Source organism: Ammodytes marinus (assembly GCF_949987685.1).
Source record: "Ammodytes marinus genome assembly, chromosome: 5".
In the NCBI taxonomy this organism is placed as follows: Eukaryota; Metazoa; Chordata; class Actinopteri; order Uranoscopiformes; family Ammodytidae; genus Ammodytes; species Ammodytes marinus.
The window spans coordinates 9,910,900-9,929,613 of NC_137234.1; the positions used below are offsets into that span (position 1 = coordinate 9,910,900).

Here is an 18,714-nt window from a genome sequence, read left to right on the forward strand (position 1 = left end):
TTGTCGAGTGCGTCCCCCAGCTCCTCACTCCCACCCCGGGGGGAGGGAGCCGGCACCCACTCTGCAGACGTGGTGGAGCTACAGACAGGGGAGCACAGAGCCGGGGGGACAGGGGCTGGGCTGGGGGGAGGGGAGGAGAGGGGAGGGGAGAGACAGCACACTGAAGGGACTGGGTCTGCCTGGATGAAAACCACGGATGTGATGTCGATGATGGTCTGTGGCAAGGCAGTACTGGAAAAGCGAGAAAATGAAGACAAAATGAATAAAGTGCTGTGTAACAAAGACGTTTACTCCAATCCAGATTAAGATTTACTAGACTTCAGACAGATGGCGTCGCACGTACATGCAGCGCTCGGCACTCTACTCTTGAGTCCAGCAATCGAGTGCAACTAAATCTTGATGTACAGTATGTTTAGTAAAATGACTATCAAGCACCTTATGTTATCCCCTGAAAGTTCTCACATTAAAGTAGGTGGAACCCACAAATAAATAAAAACAATATCAAACACATTGAACCTTTTGTTGCTTAATTTTCTGTTCTTTGGTCAAATTGTCACAGAATGCTAACCATTCATGAATGCAGAAAACAGATTTGTTTTTGTTTCTCCAGTGCAGTTTCACAGGTGTAAATTGAAAGGGTCCACAATTTGCAGACCATGTAATCCATCATATTAATATAAACGATGAAAGTCATCAATATCTGACTGTTAAGCAAATGTCACTGAGAATTTGTGACATCGCCACTACTGTGGATGAGCGAAACCTAGCAGCTATAGCTGCATAGGTCAGTGGTCTGAAGCACATGGTGGACTACAGTACACCATCATATCAGCCCAACAGCTGCTGATCCAGACATGGAAAAAACTCCTCAGAGCATTCATTACTCTGTAATGTACATAAAACAAATAAAGCGGCATCTTCAACAGCATGAGGAGAAGGCAGAGGGGCTGGGGAGGGGGTGTGCAAGGGGCCTAAAGTCAACAAATGAGGAGACACATTAGAGTGGGATCACCGTCCTCAGACACACATGCCAAGGAGGATCATGCCAGGATATTAAGGCCAGGAGGCTTTTCAGGCTGCCCATTTCTTCATCAGTACCACGCCTGACTGTTTTATTAAACATACAGATCCTCATTGGAGATTCTAATCAATTTGTTAGCGCATTGTTTTGGGTGGAGGAGCATAACATTAACCAGCTGATTAATTAAAAAGGACTGACTTGACATTCCATTGGCTCTCTATGACAGAAAAAAATCCAGGGGCGAGTGACAGCATGGTGTTGTCAGAGCTGCAAAATGTCTACAAACAAATTCATATCCTGTTTTCTCTAGACAGCGATGTGTTTAGGATGTGCCCGCAGTGCTTACACATTTGGGTCGAGTGTATGAGACAGACGTCGGCTCCCCCTCTTCCTCCCGGCGGACGTGAAGGAGCAAAATGGAAACGGGCACTGATGGCAGAAAGAACTCACGTGTCAATACAATCAGAGTAAAACACTTCTGTGTCCATTTAGGGAAAAAGAAAGAGAAAAGCAGTGACCATTACGTCACTTGTTATCGCAAAGATGAGTGTATGTTACGTGTGGAGGTAGTACAGGGGTCTTTATTGTGAACCTAAGTATGGTGATCTGATTGAGTCAGTGTGTTGTAGGGAGTGAGTAAGACCTTGCAGCCAGTCCGGCCCCTCGGTCTTCCTCTGAGCCCCCTGATGTTCCACAACGCTTCCTGCAAAGCGTCCGGCCAGTCAGCCAGCCATTCTCCCCATCTCCTTCTCTCTCTCTCTCTCACACACACACACACACACACACACACACACACACACACACACACACACACACACACACACACACACACGTAGACGTAGCAGCACACAGTGATAAATAAACCAGTGCCCACGCAAACAAAACACCAACACACTAACAGACGGTCAGAAACACTTAGAGTGCAGACTTGACAACGTCAAAACTCCATTCACCGCAGTCTCCACAGACACACAAGATCATTTCACTCCTTTATCAAGAAAAAATGCCAGATATTTGATTTTCACCTCTCTAAAATGTGAGCTGCTTATCGGTTTACAGAACTGTAAATAGAATACCCTTGGCTTTCACACTGTTGGTAGAAGGCAACAAGCTAATATGAAGATGCCATCTTGGACTCGGGGAACGTTGAATGATAAATAATGAAAAAAACAAAAACATAATGAAAATAGTTATAAGTTGTGGTCCTAAACTAAAGAGGCTGATTATTGGTCTCACTCTTCTATAAAATGGAAATATTTATGGCTGAAAAAAATGTATGAAATGAATCAATCACCATTTTTATAGTATATTAAGTTTTAAAAAATGCCCAAAATTGGCAGGTTAGTGTTTCAAAATGTTGAATATCCATTTGTTTTCCTGGTCTTATGATACCAAAGACCATTGGTTGGAAGAAAACAATTCCAATAAAAAAATCATAAATTATTGATATGGACATAGTCAAGAGATGTTCCACAATAAGGAAATAACAGTGTAACCTTTGAACTTTATGTGTGGCCTTCAGCGAAACAGTCAGACACCACACCAAAGTGAGTGTGACATTGTTCATAATCAACTAGTTAACAGGTTGTCTCTTGTGAGGCTGTGAAGCTTTAAGTAGCTGATTACTTTTAAAGCTCATCTTAAATATAAATTATAAATCATTTAGCAAGCAAGAAAACTTTTTGGGAAATCAAGAGTAGGATATTAAACTGTGACTATATTTATTTGATAGTTAAGTTGCAAAACTCAGATATCTGCCGTTAATGACCGACCATTATCCCAAAAAAGACATGCAACTGAAAACACAGCAACGCCGACATTCTTAACTTTGATGAAAGTGGAGCTCAACTAATTTAAATACAACTTTCTTAATGAATTCAAGCTCATAAATAATAACTTAAATGACGTTAAAAATTAAATTAAAATAATAATAAAATCTTTCCGGTTCACAATCAAATAAACCCTAATCTTGATAACGAGCCGAGAGAGACGCAACAGTGAGCCAAGGGCTTCATTTGAATAACAACAAAACAAAGGTTTGTTTCTGAGCAAAATAAGAGAAAATAATTCACATTTGACATTTTCATTGTTTTTATTTCTCATTTTAGACTAGCTGCAGCTCGATCTCAGGGCCACTGTAGGTCACTGCGTGGTTCTTGGAGGCTGTAAACCATTAGTGTGCTGCTCGGGGCCTCAGTCAAAGTGTCCAGGAGGTTAATTAACCTAAGCCATGTCTTAAAAACAGCCCTCCCAACTACTCCTCCTACTTCCCCTCTCTCTCCCTTCACCGTGCCCAGTCCCTCTTCCAAAGTGAGGCCCCTCTTCACTGGATCCGCTCAACGGGATAATCCCCCAGCTGGTGCTGCGGTCAGGGGGCCACGTAACCCAACTGGCCCCTGCCCCTTAACACAACTGCCTTCACATAGACACACACACTGGCCAACTGAGATAAATACACACAAAATACATTGCATCAAATTATTAAGAAAAAAATACTTGAACAAAGATGTGGCCCACACATATTCATCACACAGGAGCTAAATATGCTTAAACATACACAGCAACCGTTCAAGCAGGTTCATATGCAAGAATGCAAGCACAAACCAAACACACTTTAGCTAGCAAACAATAAAGGCCTTTCCCGCACATACACGCCAAAAAAAGGTAGAGGTCATCACCACGGGAAGCTGCTATATTTTTTTGTGGATACTTTATTTAGCCAGGCTAGTGGCATGGCTCTATGGAAATGTAGTCTTGTATAGATTAGTTTTTTTGTTAAAAATCCTGCACTGTACACTGTATGCATGTATGTATGTATGTAGGCCTTGCGCGTGCAATTCATTTTGTGTGTGTGTGTGTGTGTGTGTGTGTGTGTGTGTGTGTGTGTGTGTGTGTGTGTGTGTGTGTGTGTGTGTGTGTGTGTGTGTGTGTGTGTGTTTGTGTGTGTGTGTGTGTGTGTGTGTGTGTGTGTGTGTGTGTTTGTGTGAGTGAGTGTGCCTACACAAATGGTCTAAATCTCCACTAATCAGGCCAGGAATGTAAAGGCAGGAAGCACAGTGTGAAAATAAGGCAGCAGTATGGGATCAGGCAATGCAATGGAAAGTCGCAGTGAGAGCTGGTGGAGACGCACAGGTTTGTTTTGTTGGGTTATTTTGTTGAGAGCACATGTTCTCTGGCACAGACAGTAGGTTGCACCAGTGGGAGTCTCCAAGCTCTCAACACCCCACACACACACACACACACACACACACACACACACACACACACACACACACACACAGTGTGTAAAAATTATATAGTGTGTTTCCAAACACAGCCCAACACGCCTGCCCTATAGGGATGTTATCCAGCAATTATTTTCATTAGCGATTGATTATGATTTTATCCATCAATCAATTGGTCTATACAATTGCCCATCACACATTCCTATGGCTAAGAGGACCAACAGCCCAAAACAGATAGGCCTACATTCAAATTATAATCTAACATAATAAAGAAAAGCAGCATTTGACTAACGTGATAGAGAGGCCAATAGATATTTGGTCATTGATCATTGTTTTGGTTTATGTGGCACGCAACATTACTGTTTTGATAAGTCTTACTTATCTCCTTGTTTTCAGCCCTCTGTACACTACCTACACAGCGCAAAGTTATCATCAAGCTTAAAGCGATAAAGATTCTCATCTGAATATGCTGTGTCCCCCTAATGGTTTGTGGAAAGGGTTGGAGGAAATAGCTCTGGTCCACCAAAATTGAAGTTTTTGGCCTTACTGCAAAATGCAATGTGTGGTGGAAAACTCACACCGCACACCACCCTGAACACACCATCCCCACTGTGAAACATGGTGGTGGCAGCATCATGCTTTGGGGGTCCTGTTCTTCAGCAGGGATAGGGAAGCTGGTAAGAGTTGATGGGAAGATGGATGAAGCCAAAAACAGGGCACACAACCTGTTAGAGTCTGCAACAGACTTGAGAGTGGGGTGGAGGTTCACCTTCCAGCAGGACAATGACCCTAAACATACAGCCAGATCTACAATGCAATGGTTTAGATCAAAACATAGGCATGTGTTAGAATAGTCTAGTCAAAGTCCAGACCTAAATACAATTGAGAATATCTGGAAAGACTTGAAAATTGCTGTTCATAGACGCTTTCCATCCAATCTGATGCTGAATCTGAAGCTCAAGCTATTTTGCAAAGAAGAATGGGCAAAAATGTCAGTTTGTAGATGTGCAAAGCTGGTAGAGACATACCCCAATATACTTGGAGCTGTAATTGCAGCAATAGGTGGTTCTACAAAGCATTGACTCAGGGGGGCTGAATACTTATGCACGTCACATTGTTCAGATTTTTATTCATAAAAAAAATTGGAAACATGTTTCATTTTCATTCCACACTTCACAATTATGCACCACTGTGTGTTGGTACATCACATACAATACCAATAAAATAAATGTGTGTGTGTGGTTGTAACGTGACAAAATGTGGAAAATCTCAAGGGGTATGAATACTTTTGCAAGCCACTGTGTCTTTTATCATTTTACATTGAATATTTTGGGATTTTAATTGTTGGTCAGAGAAAAGAAGATATAAGAATGCAGCATCTTGAAATGTTTACATTTTATATAACAATGAAAATAGTTGGTACAGCCTTAATCTAGCTTGTAAATATAGTGGAGTGTTAAGCAGCCAGATCATTTTCTGAGAAGTTGGTGGCCACCAAAACAAGCTTAAATGAGAGTGAACTTCGGACTTTACACTAACCAGGTAGACAGAAACACATATTCAAAGAATTGCTAATGTCACTACGTTTCTACTTTATATGTGCCGACAGACACCAACTTCATAAGGTAGGTGACAATATGTAAATCAGTTTTGGTAGATTCAAAGAAAGACAAAAAATATGTAGAAATGAGAGTCACTAAGAATGAGAAAAAAACGTGTTTTCTTTTCACCATTAAACAAAACCCACAATTTCAGCTCCCTATCTAATGGCATTCAGACTGGACAGAAGGTTCATCAAATCAGTCCCAGATAGTAAGATCCATCCGAGTGGCTGGAATCAATGGACAACACACTCACACTGCACAGAGCTGTGGGCGCTGAACGGAGGGGGGGCAGAAAGTCTTTGTTCTACAGGCTCATATCTGAGGCATTATTCGTTTGTCTTGTGTGAGCGGGGGAGGAATGATCGCTATGTGGGATGAGCACAGCAAAAAAAAAAGAAACACTCCTCCACAGAGGAGAGGACCTGTCTCAGGGCAACGCAACAAACACAGACACATATTTTGACTCGCAAACAAAGTCACAAAACAGAAATGTACACTGCTTGCTCGCACACCTTTCCGTTGTTTTTTTAAAATTGTATATTACCTCACTTGTACCACTCATTCACCCACACAAACACATCCACCTGTAGGCCGAGTCATCTACCTACACACAAACACACTGCAACCCCCATATACAGATGTACAAACACACACACACACACAAAATCACAATTGCAGTTCAAACAGTACAACCTACAACCAAGAGTTCACTTTACATTATAATTCATCCAACAAAGACAACAGTGGATCCAAAGCCTTAAACACACAACAACCAAAAAATGGCCACAGTCTGGAAAAAACCCAAACTGCTCTGGCTGCCAGACACTTCAGAGGAAGCTTTGACAGGTGTGTTCTCCCCCCACCCCTCCCCCTCCCCTCTTTCACACTTCACACTGTCACCCTGCTCCATTCCACCTGTTGCCCCTGTGGAAAACACACTCCTCTCAGCTCTGCGGGGCACTCACTCACATACACACAAACGCACACACGTACTTATACACACACAACCCTGCGAAGCCCGATGTTAACTATATCGAACCATGACTGAAAATATAGGATTCACTCAATTGCCGACTTTTCAGCTCTCGTACAATACCCAGTCTTCCACCTTCTGATTTATACGCGTGATGACAATGTATCTCCTTTATCATGTTGAGATCTTAAAAGTAAAGTGTTAGTAAGGTGAAATTGTCAATTTCACCTTCTCAAACTTGAAAAGGTGCTGATCTTTTGTTTTCGACTATATTAAATTAAATATATTTTAACTTTGGAGTGATGGCCTAATGCTTTTCGATGGTATTCAAATAGTAATAATAACATCCTTTGTGAACATGTGATGGGCATTTTTCATTCTCTTTTTACATGTTTTAGGTCAAACAGTTTCCCTAATGATTGAGAAAATAATCAGGACACTTACTGATAAAGACAGTTATCTCTAGCAGCCCCTCTATAGGGTTACTTTGTATTTATTTGTTCTCCCACATATCTGAGCTGTCTCATCAGGTTAACCACATCACTACACACATACATTATCAACTTACAAGATCTAAAAAGACTTACAAGATATGACTGTATCATTATTGAAACCCTTAACACTAACAATTCAAGTATATGTCCATCAAAAGGTTAAAGGGACTCGGGATCCCTAGACATCCCATTTCATCATTGCTCATTTTAAGTGGTGGAAAGAAAATTAAATATTTTTCTTTTTTTTTTAGTAAAATTAGCTGTAAGGTTAGGTACAAAAAATATAAATATTTATATTTGATAAATCATATCAATATGAAAAATTTTAACAGCAAAACAGTCTAGAATTCAAGTTATCACCACTTCAATCACCCATAACATAAAAACACTGCTTACACCTTAATGCATGACTTAAACTATAATCTAAATATCGGCTAAATAATAATGTAATGTTTAGGAATGGACCACTCTGCATTAGGAGTAGTGATTTAACTATAGACACTTTTATTCTGCTCAGCATGATACATTTGATCTCAGTGGTGGAAAATTAATAAAGTATATATGACTTTATGAGTTTTTTTTATTTTATTGTTTTTGCTTGTTCTACCTGCTGCTGCTTTACTTCACGCCACAATGTTCCAGAGGGAAATACACGTTTGACTTCACTCCTTTTTCTTCTGTAGTAGTTCATTTAAACATTTTCACGGCAAATAATCGCAAAACGTTACAAGAATTAGCTCCTCTCCTCGTTGGCGAGCTGAATGCTGCTAAGAAGTTAAGGCATCAATATAGATTATTGTCTAACCTATGAGTCTAACAGACCGTTTGCTTGCCTGGTGAGTAGTGTAGACCTACCTACCTTTTTACTTTTGCTGATTAATTGTACGTAGCCTACAATGCCCAACTTTTAAATGTAGCCTAATGGAGTACATTATTAAAATGTTCTGAATACTTTTTCCACCACTGTACATAATATGTGTTATTTGACTTGAGTAGGCCCTACGTGTTTGAAAACACGACATGTGGGTTCTTTCATTGTGGCATTGCTACATCGACATAAATAAAAAAGGATATGGTTGGCTACTTCTTCCAACACTGATTGTGTCGCGCGCGATTAAAACACAGGTGTTTTAATTAAGAGACAATTAAAGCCGTTATAGACAGAGCCGGAGAGATGTGCAAACAGTGCCACTGCCTCTGCTGCTATGTTGGCCCACACGCAGTTACTCACATACACTTGTTGATAGAAGAGAGTAAAATTAAACGTGAGAGTTAATAAACACAGAGTTTGAATGATGTGAGTTTCCCGGTGTCAAACTTTATCCAGACAGGCGCTAATGTTTGACGGCAAACGGCTGTGACGTTATTCCCTTCAAATACACAAGAAAAAAAGTTCCGGCGGAGACACAAGAAGCCAACGCACACACGCGCACACTCCAGAGGCTGGAATTAAAGAGAAAAAACGCAGGAATTTGAGCGAAAAAATGTGAAATATTTGAGGAATGTTATTCCCGACAGTGAGTGAGAATGATTCAGAGGGAACGCACAGTGCAATAGCCATACTCACTTTCACAATATCCAACAAACTGAAAGTTTACACTCCCGACAGAAGACGCAGTTAGAACCAACTGAACACTTTAGTCTATTAATGACAATATAGGCCTATATATATATTTAAAACAAACTTGTAGGAGCTTACCTGGGGAGACTCTTATGGCAGGTAGGCAGGTGGAACAATATTATATATTTTTTTTTAAATCAAGAGTGACTCAGTGAGGTTTCTTTCTTTTTTTCCCTTTCTTTTCTGCTGCCTCGTCTCCTTCCTGCAGCCGTTTGTTTGAAGCGAGAGGAGGGCAGGAATTTCAGGAATTAGCCGTGGTATGACATGAAGCTCGGAAAAAGCCAGAGAAAAAGACCAAGGGAGAGGAGGGGTGGAGAGTGGAGGCAGGTCCCACCGATCAGCGCACAATGACGGAGGGCTTGGAGGAGGGCTCCGAAAAAGAAAGAGGGGTGGGGGGGTTATTATCAAGAATAAAAAATATATCGTAGGCTAATAGTAAGGGGAGAAAGTCAAAGCCTGCAATAGAAGAGACAAACGAACACACATTTGTTTATAGCGACCTATAACGGTATGGTAGGCTACACATCATGTGCATATAGGCTATGTGAAATTCAGAGATAGTTTAACTTTTTTATTTCTGGTGGGAACTTTTTTTTTTAACTGTAAATCTTGGTCTGAAATGTAGGCTACAACAACTCAACTTTTGGCCCAGATAAGAACGTGTTGGACTGAAGACTTTACTTTATTAACAATGAAAAACACTTTACCATCAGCTAATAAAATTGCCTTCTAATTGGTAATAAGTCTGTTACAGCTGAGAATTTTTGTTAGTTTCTCAGTTGGTCTTTTTCAGGCTCAACAAATAATATAAAAATGTGAAGAAGATCAAGACAATGTAATTTTAAAAAGTGGATAAGTGCATGAGTAAAGATTTAAAAAAAAAAATTGGTGGGAATTCCACGTGTTCCTTAAAATTCCTTTTTCCAGACCCAGATTTCACCTTTCCTTTGCTTATATTTTAACATAATCAGACAGCAGCAATGATATCATAGTACAAGTAATGAAAGGCCTAAAGGTCTTATTGTCTGAGATGTGTCTTTGGATAATGCAAAGAACACATGCAGGGCAACATGAACTGTGCGACAGAGTCCTCCAGTGGATACCTTGGGTATTGCATAGTGTTGGTTCATTGGCAATACCCACTTAAGACAAATTTTAAAGTCAGAATTTTACTATGAATTGACTTAATCATATTTCCTTTTGAAAGTGCATTTGTCCCACTGCAAGTTTCTTTTTACACTTGCCAGCTGTTGAGATTAGCTGTTGTTGTCAGCTAGAGTTTTGTTCAGGAACAACCACTGTGCGGAAATAACTGAATCCTGTTCCTAACAGCCGGGCTGCATGGAAGTACAGTATGCCTACGGGACACTCTGCCTCATGCAGAGAGAGGGGGTTGTAGCCGATTCAGTGGTCTGTACACTGACCATGGTCTCTGCCACAGACCACTGTATGCCACCACTAGGGGGTGCTGGAGGTACTGGTACTAGTGTATAGACCACTGAATCGGCTACAACCCTGCTGCATGCAGATGTACTGCTGTACTCCAGGGGAGGTTCAGTGACTTGGACAATTGCGTCATATTAAGGGGGGGAGTACTTGATGAGGGAACTGTATGTGGGGACAGCGCCCCCCCCCCCCCCCCCCCTGGAGCTGGAATGGACTCAGGGGTCTTGTTTAAAGAACACATAAAGGGCCACTCCACTGATTTTACATTTTAAAGACAAGATACTGGATTGAATACGTTTTTGACAAAATTGAGGAATTTACAATAATGTGTGAAAAAATAATGAGTCAGTTGTCTTGTTCAAAAATTCAAATCACTTTAATCAAATTTAAGGCAAACCTAGTTGCTGTTCTGAAACTCACTGATACTGATAGGCCTAATATACACATCCGCCTTTTACTTCGAGTAACCATCCAAACCCAACAACCCAACCCAAGTGAGAGATGTATTCACATTGATTTCTTTCTCCTCTTTACATTTTCTTTAGTCCTCCGTTTTGGTGCTCATTCCTTTTCCAAAGAAAAAGTGAATCTTCTTAAAACAGTGGTACATTTACCCAATAACCCAAAGTGGTCTACAAACAGTCTTGACTAGACTCTGTTAAATAAAGCCTATTACAACCTACAAGAGATTTCTTTACACTTGTTTTGAAGTGGAAAAAATGAGATTAAGCTTTTCTAAAAAAGAATATAAATTAACTTAAAAGCCTCCTGTCGATGAAGAAGTTGTACTACTGTATTTATAAAAGCTTCTAAAGAAAAGAATTGGAATTTATAGGAAAGTATTGTACAAAATGGGGGCTTCAGCAACGCCCCTTCTTGGAGGTTAACAGGTGAAGTCAGTGACTGAGAAAGGGAAAACATTGTTCCTTAAAACATTTACACTGTGCTGTACTATACAGTAATACACTGGAGGGATTGACTGTAATCTGTCAAACATCAAAACCTGGTGAAAAGTCCAATGAGACACTATGAGACTTTGCTTAATAGTGTTGGAGGGGAGTTTTGGTCCAAGCTGAGTAAACCCTTCACAACACATAATGGAATGAGTCCAGTTCGCAGGGTCCTCCTTTTCCTTCTGACCTAAATATCCCATCTCCACGTTCTCCAGGTCCAGGGAGCGTGTCCTTCTCTTTTTTCCAATGCACACCTCTTCATGCCATGTTTCTACTTTCACAAATTACGGCTCAAAACATCATTTCTTCGAAAGGAATTTCATCTTGTTTCCTGGAAAAAACAACAGGGTTTGAGTAAAAATACGAAATAGCAAACATACAAAATGTTGCACTTAGTAATATGCTCTATATTGATTGACTGTCTCATTGCAGCTGTATAGGTAGGAAATCCAGTAATTAATCTCACCTAGACCCTTGAGGAACTTGTTGACTCCTCGTTGTTCACTCCCGGGCAGCGAGTCCAAATACTCTTGTGCTCGCACCTCAAATAGACCTAGAAATAAAGAATTTTTTTTTTAAAGAGAACCCTTATCAACAATAAATAAAGCATTGCAATTTTTGTATTGACTGACATGATACTTGGAAAAGCAGCATCTCTAACCATCCGATTAATATTGAGTTCTTATACTTAATGGAGCACTAAAGGGAAAAATACTGTACATTATTGAGCTGCCAGATTCACTCTTGACCTTAAGAAACAGCAGTTGACAAAACAATCTCCACCCAAGGTCGGCTTCAGAACTTGTTATTGAACTTTGACTGGATATATGTGAAGAGTTCTTCCAGATCTATGGGGGACACTTTCAATGTTTTACTGTTCACTGCTTCAAGATCTCCAACCTCCATACCTCTGAGGCCCTGCCTGCGCAGATCCCTCTCCTGGATGAAGCCGGTGAACGTCTGGGTCTCCATAAACACCTCCAGGAACCTTCTCAAGCTCTTGGAAGTGACGGCTTTGCGAAAGGCCTCACGCTGGAAGGACGAGGAGGAAGTAGAAGAGGAAGAAGTGGGGCTGAGGGAGGTGGGGGAGGAGACGGACTCATCTTCTCGCTCTGAGCAGCCCATGAAGAGAGAGTAGTGACCGACCATCTCCACGAAGAAACGCACGAAGGCCTCCGACACCACAGCGCTGAGGGAGCTAGATTCTGGGTGGAGGTACAGTAAGGGAAACCATGACGGAAAAGAGGAGTGAAAAGATATAAAATAGATTAGTAAATTCCCAGGTGTGACCTATTTTTCCTACAAAATATTGATCAATGAGTTGACACAAAGTTGATTAAGCATGTTAGCTCCACAAAAATATTTCTGCACAAGCTCAGCCGCACTTGAGGTGCTGAGTTTTAGGTCACGACAGAAAAAGGACAACAGCAGCGTTCCACTTTGGAGTTGAACAGGACATACAACAGGTTAAGGCTGAAAACGCCAAGAAGCGTAATGTTTCAGTTGTTGATTCTACTGCTAAGAAAAAACCTGGACGTACAACAAAAGGTATGAAATCGCCGAAAGACATGACTTTAGTCATATTGATGCGCCGACGTTGTTGCAATTAAGCAGAAATCCTTATGGGGGCAACAGAACTTACGCACTACAGCTTTGATGCAGCCAAGAATGTGAAGTTGAAAGTTTATAAGCTAGAGGCTATATTTAGGAAAACACTGAACAACCTTGAATTGTAAACGCACCTGAATGCAACCTCAATCATGTATTTTACAGAGCTTAAAGAGGACCTATGATGCTTTTTGACTTTTATGACCTCATAAACGTTGTTATGATGATTCATAGTCATGCTTAACCATACTAAATTATCAAATAATGACTTACATGCATTTCGACGTATTCCCTGCTGACCGTCTGGGGTGTCTGTGCCGAGCACTAAACACTATTCTAGCCAGTCGAGAAGTCACGTGTTCAAAGCGGTCTACCCTTTGTAACTTTGTGACGTCGCATGTAACTTTGTGAAGTCACCATGCGGATGTTTCCATGTATGGTAATGCTGTCACTTCCCTGTTCGCGTCTGCCTCGCGTCTGCCTCGCGCCCTTATAGGTCCATGCTCGCGCTTCCCGCCACTGAAAGTGTTCCGGAAGGAAGGTAACCAATCACAACGGAGTGGGGTTTGCAGGAGGGGGGAGGGTAGCGGAGATGGCCGATGCACAGGCGGAGGGAGCGGAGATTGCCGAAGCACACACACTCAAGTGTTGACAGGACATGCTGGATCGCCAAAATAAGAGAAAGAGCTTCCCGAAAATCTACATAGTTTTTTGTGATGTGATTCGTGTCAGGTTGCTCTATAGCAGTGTAAAACAAGAAATTAAGACCAGAAAAGTAGTATAATAGGTCCTCTTTAAACAACTAAAAGGAATGTTCTTTTTCACAAATGTATCCTTCTGAGAACATATTGTAATGAGTGTGCTTAGTCACCATTGGGCAGATCTCCTTTGTCACTGGCCAGCTCCTTCCTCTTGTCCAGCACATGCTCCAGAGCCGCCTGCAGCTTGTGGGGAAGAATAGAGTCCTCATCATCCAGCTGTGGAGGGATAGACACAGGGATAAATATAGTAAACATACTATAGTGAATTAACATATTATATTCATCTGACATCTGTCACTAAACACAAAGGCTGACGCCATGTGGCCATAGACACATTTTCACTGTTTTCTATCTAGTGCTTATGGTTTATACCTGACGGAGGAAGCGGCTGTTGCAGAGGTCGACCACCAGCACCTGAGGGAAGAGCAGAATGAGAGTGATGTCATTTCCTAGAGCTGTTGAGGAAACACACACACACACACACACACACACACACACAAGAATCATCTTACCTCTTCTATGGGAAGCTCTTTAAGTCGAGGCAGAGAGCTGGAGAGTAGGCCGACTATAAAGGGTGTAGGGGTGCAGACAATATCCAACATGGAAGGTGGGAGCACAGGGATGTACGTGTGCTGCCAGGTGAAGGGGTAGAGTAGAGCCACTACTGCATGACAACACTGAGACAATGTGCTGCGGAAAGAGGGGGAGAGAATGCTCAAGGCTCATAAAACACTGACAACTTGTTCTTGGATGAGAGCAGATATGGTTATTAGCAGATACCAAAATAATGGACATTAGTATTTTGATTATTATTAAAACAATCTCATGACAGGTTCCAATCAGTAAATATTCTGGAGCTTTTGAACGCACCATTGATTTTTAGTATAGAGAATATATGCCACAAAAATCCTTCAAAGCATATCTCTAAAAGCTGGTTCTTATGACTGAAAATACAATTGGAGTCTCCACCACAAGATGGAGCTAATCAACTCCTGGAGAAAAGAGCCCATTTTTCTTAATTTGGAACATGATGTTAAAAGTGAATTCCTGTTGCTGCAACAAACCCGTATTTAGCCTGAGAGGAATGTTAAAAAGCATCCATTAGACGAGAGTGATGTAACACTTGTAAAAATTATACAGCGGCAGGGAAAAAACTCACCCCATGCTGTTAACTAAATCTCTCCCTTGTGTGCATCTGCTCACAGTTAATTCATTAAAAAAAAATGGATTGAGGAGGCCAAGTTTCCACTCCACAGTAGAGAATGTGCAACGACTCGTGATCTGCTAATGAGCCCTGGTGTGAAATGCTTCTTATACTACGTTTAAAACACCAGTTTATGCGCGAAAAGGGAAGATACACACACAGACATTTTTTTTTCGCATAACTCGGATAACTACATATTGATTTGCAATTATACTTACTGCAATAATAAATCTAAATCAAAACACAGTGATTGATTCTGCCTAGCCCACACGTTGAACCAGGTGTACCACAACAGTTAAAAAACAGTAAAGGATTTTTAAGTGGACTGTTTGGGTGTGATGACGTCATTGTGCACACGTGTTCGCTGCTTTAAGGCCAAACTCCTTCTATCTGGCATTCATGACAGTTTTCCAGAGACAAAGTGATTGTTCCCCAGGCGACTGTATAACATAACAGCATTCCTTCCTCTCACACTTGGGTCAGGATATTCTTTTCCTCAGAATATGTGTCTCTGTCATATCTTTCAAACTCCTTACTCTTGCTCTTTTTGGGCATCATATTCCTTTCTTCAATAATCCGATGGCATCAGATTTAATCAAGTGGATAGATTGGGCCTATAGGTCTGTCACAAGATGTTGCTGTAACCAACCTTAGTTTGTCAGCAGTGAATATGACTCTGCGCTCCAGGAGAAGAGAGGCAAACACTCGGAGAAGGAGACGGAGACTCAAGGAGGAAAAGAGACATTCAAAGTCCACATGTTCCAGTCGGGAATCTGACGGCCGGCACAGCTCTATCACCTGTAGGAAAGAGAGAGAGAGAGAGAGAGAGAGAGAGAGAGAGAGAGAGAGAGAGAGAGAGAGAGAGAGAGAGAGAGAGAGAGAGAGAGAGAGAGAGAGAGAGAGTGAGAGAGAGATTAGTTAGTAATGCACATACTCCACACATACACATAAAGATATTGATTTAGAAGTTGAGTCAGCACTTCTGGAGAATGCTTGATGTCGAAAATCAGAGAATATCTCTTGATGAGCCGCTACCTGTCCGTACTGTGTGTAGCTGGAATCAAATCTGTTTTTTGTACACAGCCTAGGCTCTGTAACCCGTAATGCAAACAATGGATATGTAAACAAATGGGGGCCACCGTAGCTAGCAACATGCCCGTTTACAGAGCTTAGGCTGTGTATTAACCCAGGATCTAGCTCACATACAGTACAGACAGGTAGCAGATCATGAGGAGATATTCACTGATTTTGACAAAGAGGGATTTTGTCACCAAGTGTTCTCCAGAATCGCTGACTTCACCTTAAAATGTCATGTCATTTATTAAAATTTGCTTTTGGGTTTTGCCTCCAAGACAAAAGTATAAAAACTACTGAAACCACCATCCTCTCACCTCTGTCCCAGAGCCAGGTAGAAAGTTTTTGACAGTGATGGTCCGTCCTGGAGCGGGGAAGGGAGCTTCCATTATCCCTCTCATAAAAGGCTGCACCAGAGCAGGGGAGATCGCTCGCCTCTTTTCCACTTCATCCAGGATCTGGAAAACACAGAGAAAGAGGCTCTTTAGTTTTAATACGGGCAATCACAAATACTTATATGAGTATACTGATTTGTACTGTAGGTCTGAAGCATCAAATCTCTGAATTATCTCCCAGAATTAAGAACATCAGATTTACATCTCATATACTCTTTTCAATAGATGACACCCTTTTAGTAACATAAATATTTCTATCTTTAGGGTGACATAGACGGGATAGAATGTCACTTTCAAATATTTTGCAGTATCATTCATACAATCGCAGCTATACCTTTAATATATATCAGGTTGTAATACAATCATGCAAATCAAAGACCATTATATATAATTTTATTTGAGTGACACGTTTCTTAAATGATTCTATATAAAATTAACAATATCATGATACTAATATACTTTATGAAATTTCCTATGTCATTATATAAAGTTGACACCTATTGTGTGTGATTTCTAAAGTAAACATAATAGTTTAAAATGGTAAATATCTATCGTATTATGGAATTTTCCTTCTACTTCTTTCCATTCATTGAAGCAGTTACAAGTCCTATTGAGATAACAATCTCTTTTTTCTGGAAACGTCAGAGTCAAAATGGCATCTGTGCCATCCTAAATTAATCAAGAGTGAAGTCGGTAGTGGAGAAGGCCAAACATTGTCAAAAGCCGATACAACAAATGGATAACAGCTTGAATCCATCATGCGTACCCTTCTTCACACATACTGTGTACACATCTGTATAGTATTAAACCTGTGTGTAGTTGATTTGATACAGATGAAACAGTTTCAGAATATCATCAGCACTGAGTACTTTCTACGCAGATGCCGCAATAGATCTATTGACCATTTAGCATAACAGCTGATATACTACATTTACCTGTCTATGCCCATGTCTGAAGCCTTACAAACTACATTTTTTGCAATGGCATATGTACTGTATAATGCTCAAATATTTACGTAAACAAGTAGACGTGTAAAAATCTAAAGCTGAAAACAGGGAAGTAACCACATCAGCAGTAACCACATCAGCTGCAGTTCACATGTGTCTCTGTACTGGAGCTAGGACTATGCTGCACTGTGGGAAAGTAGAGCGGGCAGAGGGTGGGTGGGGCCCTGTGGGCACCAAGGGTGGTACAGCTCTACTCATTTAGAGGGGGTGAGGTTGTATGTAGGTGTTTGTAGAACACATGCAATCCTGTACAATGTCATTTTATCTGATGCAAGATTTGTATTTATGTGAACTTTTATGCATGTTTTTGTTTCGTTCACTATACCTTGGAGAAGAGGTCGAAGCAGCCCAGGCGGCTGACGATGCAGTAGACCTCAGGGAGCCTTCGGCCTTTACCGCTGGGCTGTGAACAGCCAGCAAGAGAAAAAGAAAGCTTCAGAACACTAGAGTGTCACAAGACTGCTCACCCAAGTACAACCACAGGATTAGAGCGCTGGAGCAGAGCAAAGCCCTCGTTTTCGCAGACACTTTAAAGGTACATTCAGGAAGGTAAAAAAATCAGAATATTTATTGTTCATATTAATATTCAATTAGGAGAAGCTAGTGATATGGTGCAGCAGCATTTGAGGTCATTTAGGAACATACCAGTAATCGCCGACAGTATCCAAAGCGCCTGCTTCCATCCTCACCAGTCAGAACAAATGAGAACGTCTCACTAAGGGGAATCAAATAAATGAATTGATAATTCAGATGATTCAGACGTGCTGGACCATATTTTTGTAATCTTACAGATAAGACTGTTGGAGAAAGAGAAAAACACAATCTACTTTGTACTTGAGAGGGAAAGCCCTCAGGCCAGGCTTACTCTGCAAATATCCACATAAAAACCTCCTAAGCTCTACCATTGACCGGCTAGGACCTTCCTGACAGGTGACAGTGTCAGCCAGTTCAATGAAGGTGTGTGTTTGGTGGGCCCCTCACCCATCCAACATTCGCCTCCAGGTAATTATTAGCCATCCCCATCACCGGGAAACCCATCATCACTTCTCAGAACAATGCAGACGTTGAAAGGCTAAGCTATGAGGTATTGGGTAATACGGCCAATTTTAAACAGAGAGGTGATTTTGTAATAACAAACCAGGTGTAAGATGCTAAATTCACCACCTCTCCCTGTAATTATATGTCTAGTGCCAGGGCTTTATCGTAAAGAGCAGTGATCTTTACAGGCCAAAAGGTCATTTCAGTTCTGGGCTTTCAGCTTCTTCTCTAACAAGTGGTTATTAGCAAAGAAAACAACCGGGATATTACCACTTGCCGGGAAATTCCCGT

At 41.1% G+C, this 18,714-nt stretch overlaps 1 protein-coding gene across 1 annotated transcript in view; it reads right to left on the minus strand.

The window, feature by feature from the left end:
* Window positions 1-10,738: 10,738 nt before the first annotated feature.
* LOC307250227 (DENN domain-containing protein 2A) overlaps window positions 10,739-18,714 on the minus strand; it is a 34,141-nt gene continuing 26,165 nt past the window's right edge. The window contains exons 11-20 of the mRNA XM_080027250.1: window positions 18,031-18,100; window positions 17,711-17,788; window positions 16,301-16,441; window positions 15,559-15,707; window positions 14,218-14,395; window positions 14,078-14,119; window positions 13,816-13,921; window positions 12,245-12,541; window positions 11,803-11,889; window positions 10,739-11,667 (exon numbers count right to left, since the gene is read on the minus strand). Of these exons, the coding sequence (XP_079883376.1) occupies window positions 11,636-11,667; window positions 11,803-11,889; window positions 12,245-12,541; window positions 13,816-13,921; window positions 14,078-14,119; window positions 14,218-14,395; window positions 15,559-15,707; window positions 16,301-16,441; window positions 17,711-17,788; window positions 18,031-18,100 (1,180 nt within the window). The 3' untranslated portion in view covers window positions 10,739-11,635. The remainder of the gene's footprint in view (window positions 11,668-11,802; window positions 11,890-12,244; window positions 12,542-13,815; window positions 13,922-14,077; window positions 14,120-14,217; window positions 14,396-15,558; window positions 15,708-16,300; window positions 16,442-17,710; window positions 17,789-18,030; window positions 18,101-18,714) is intronic.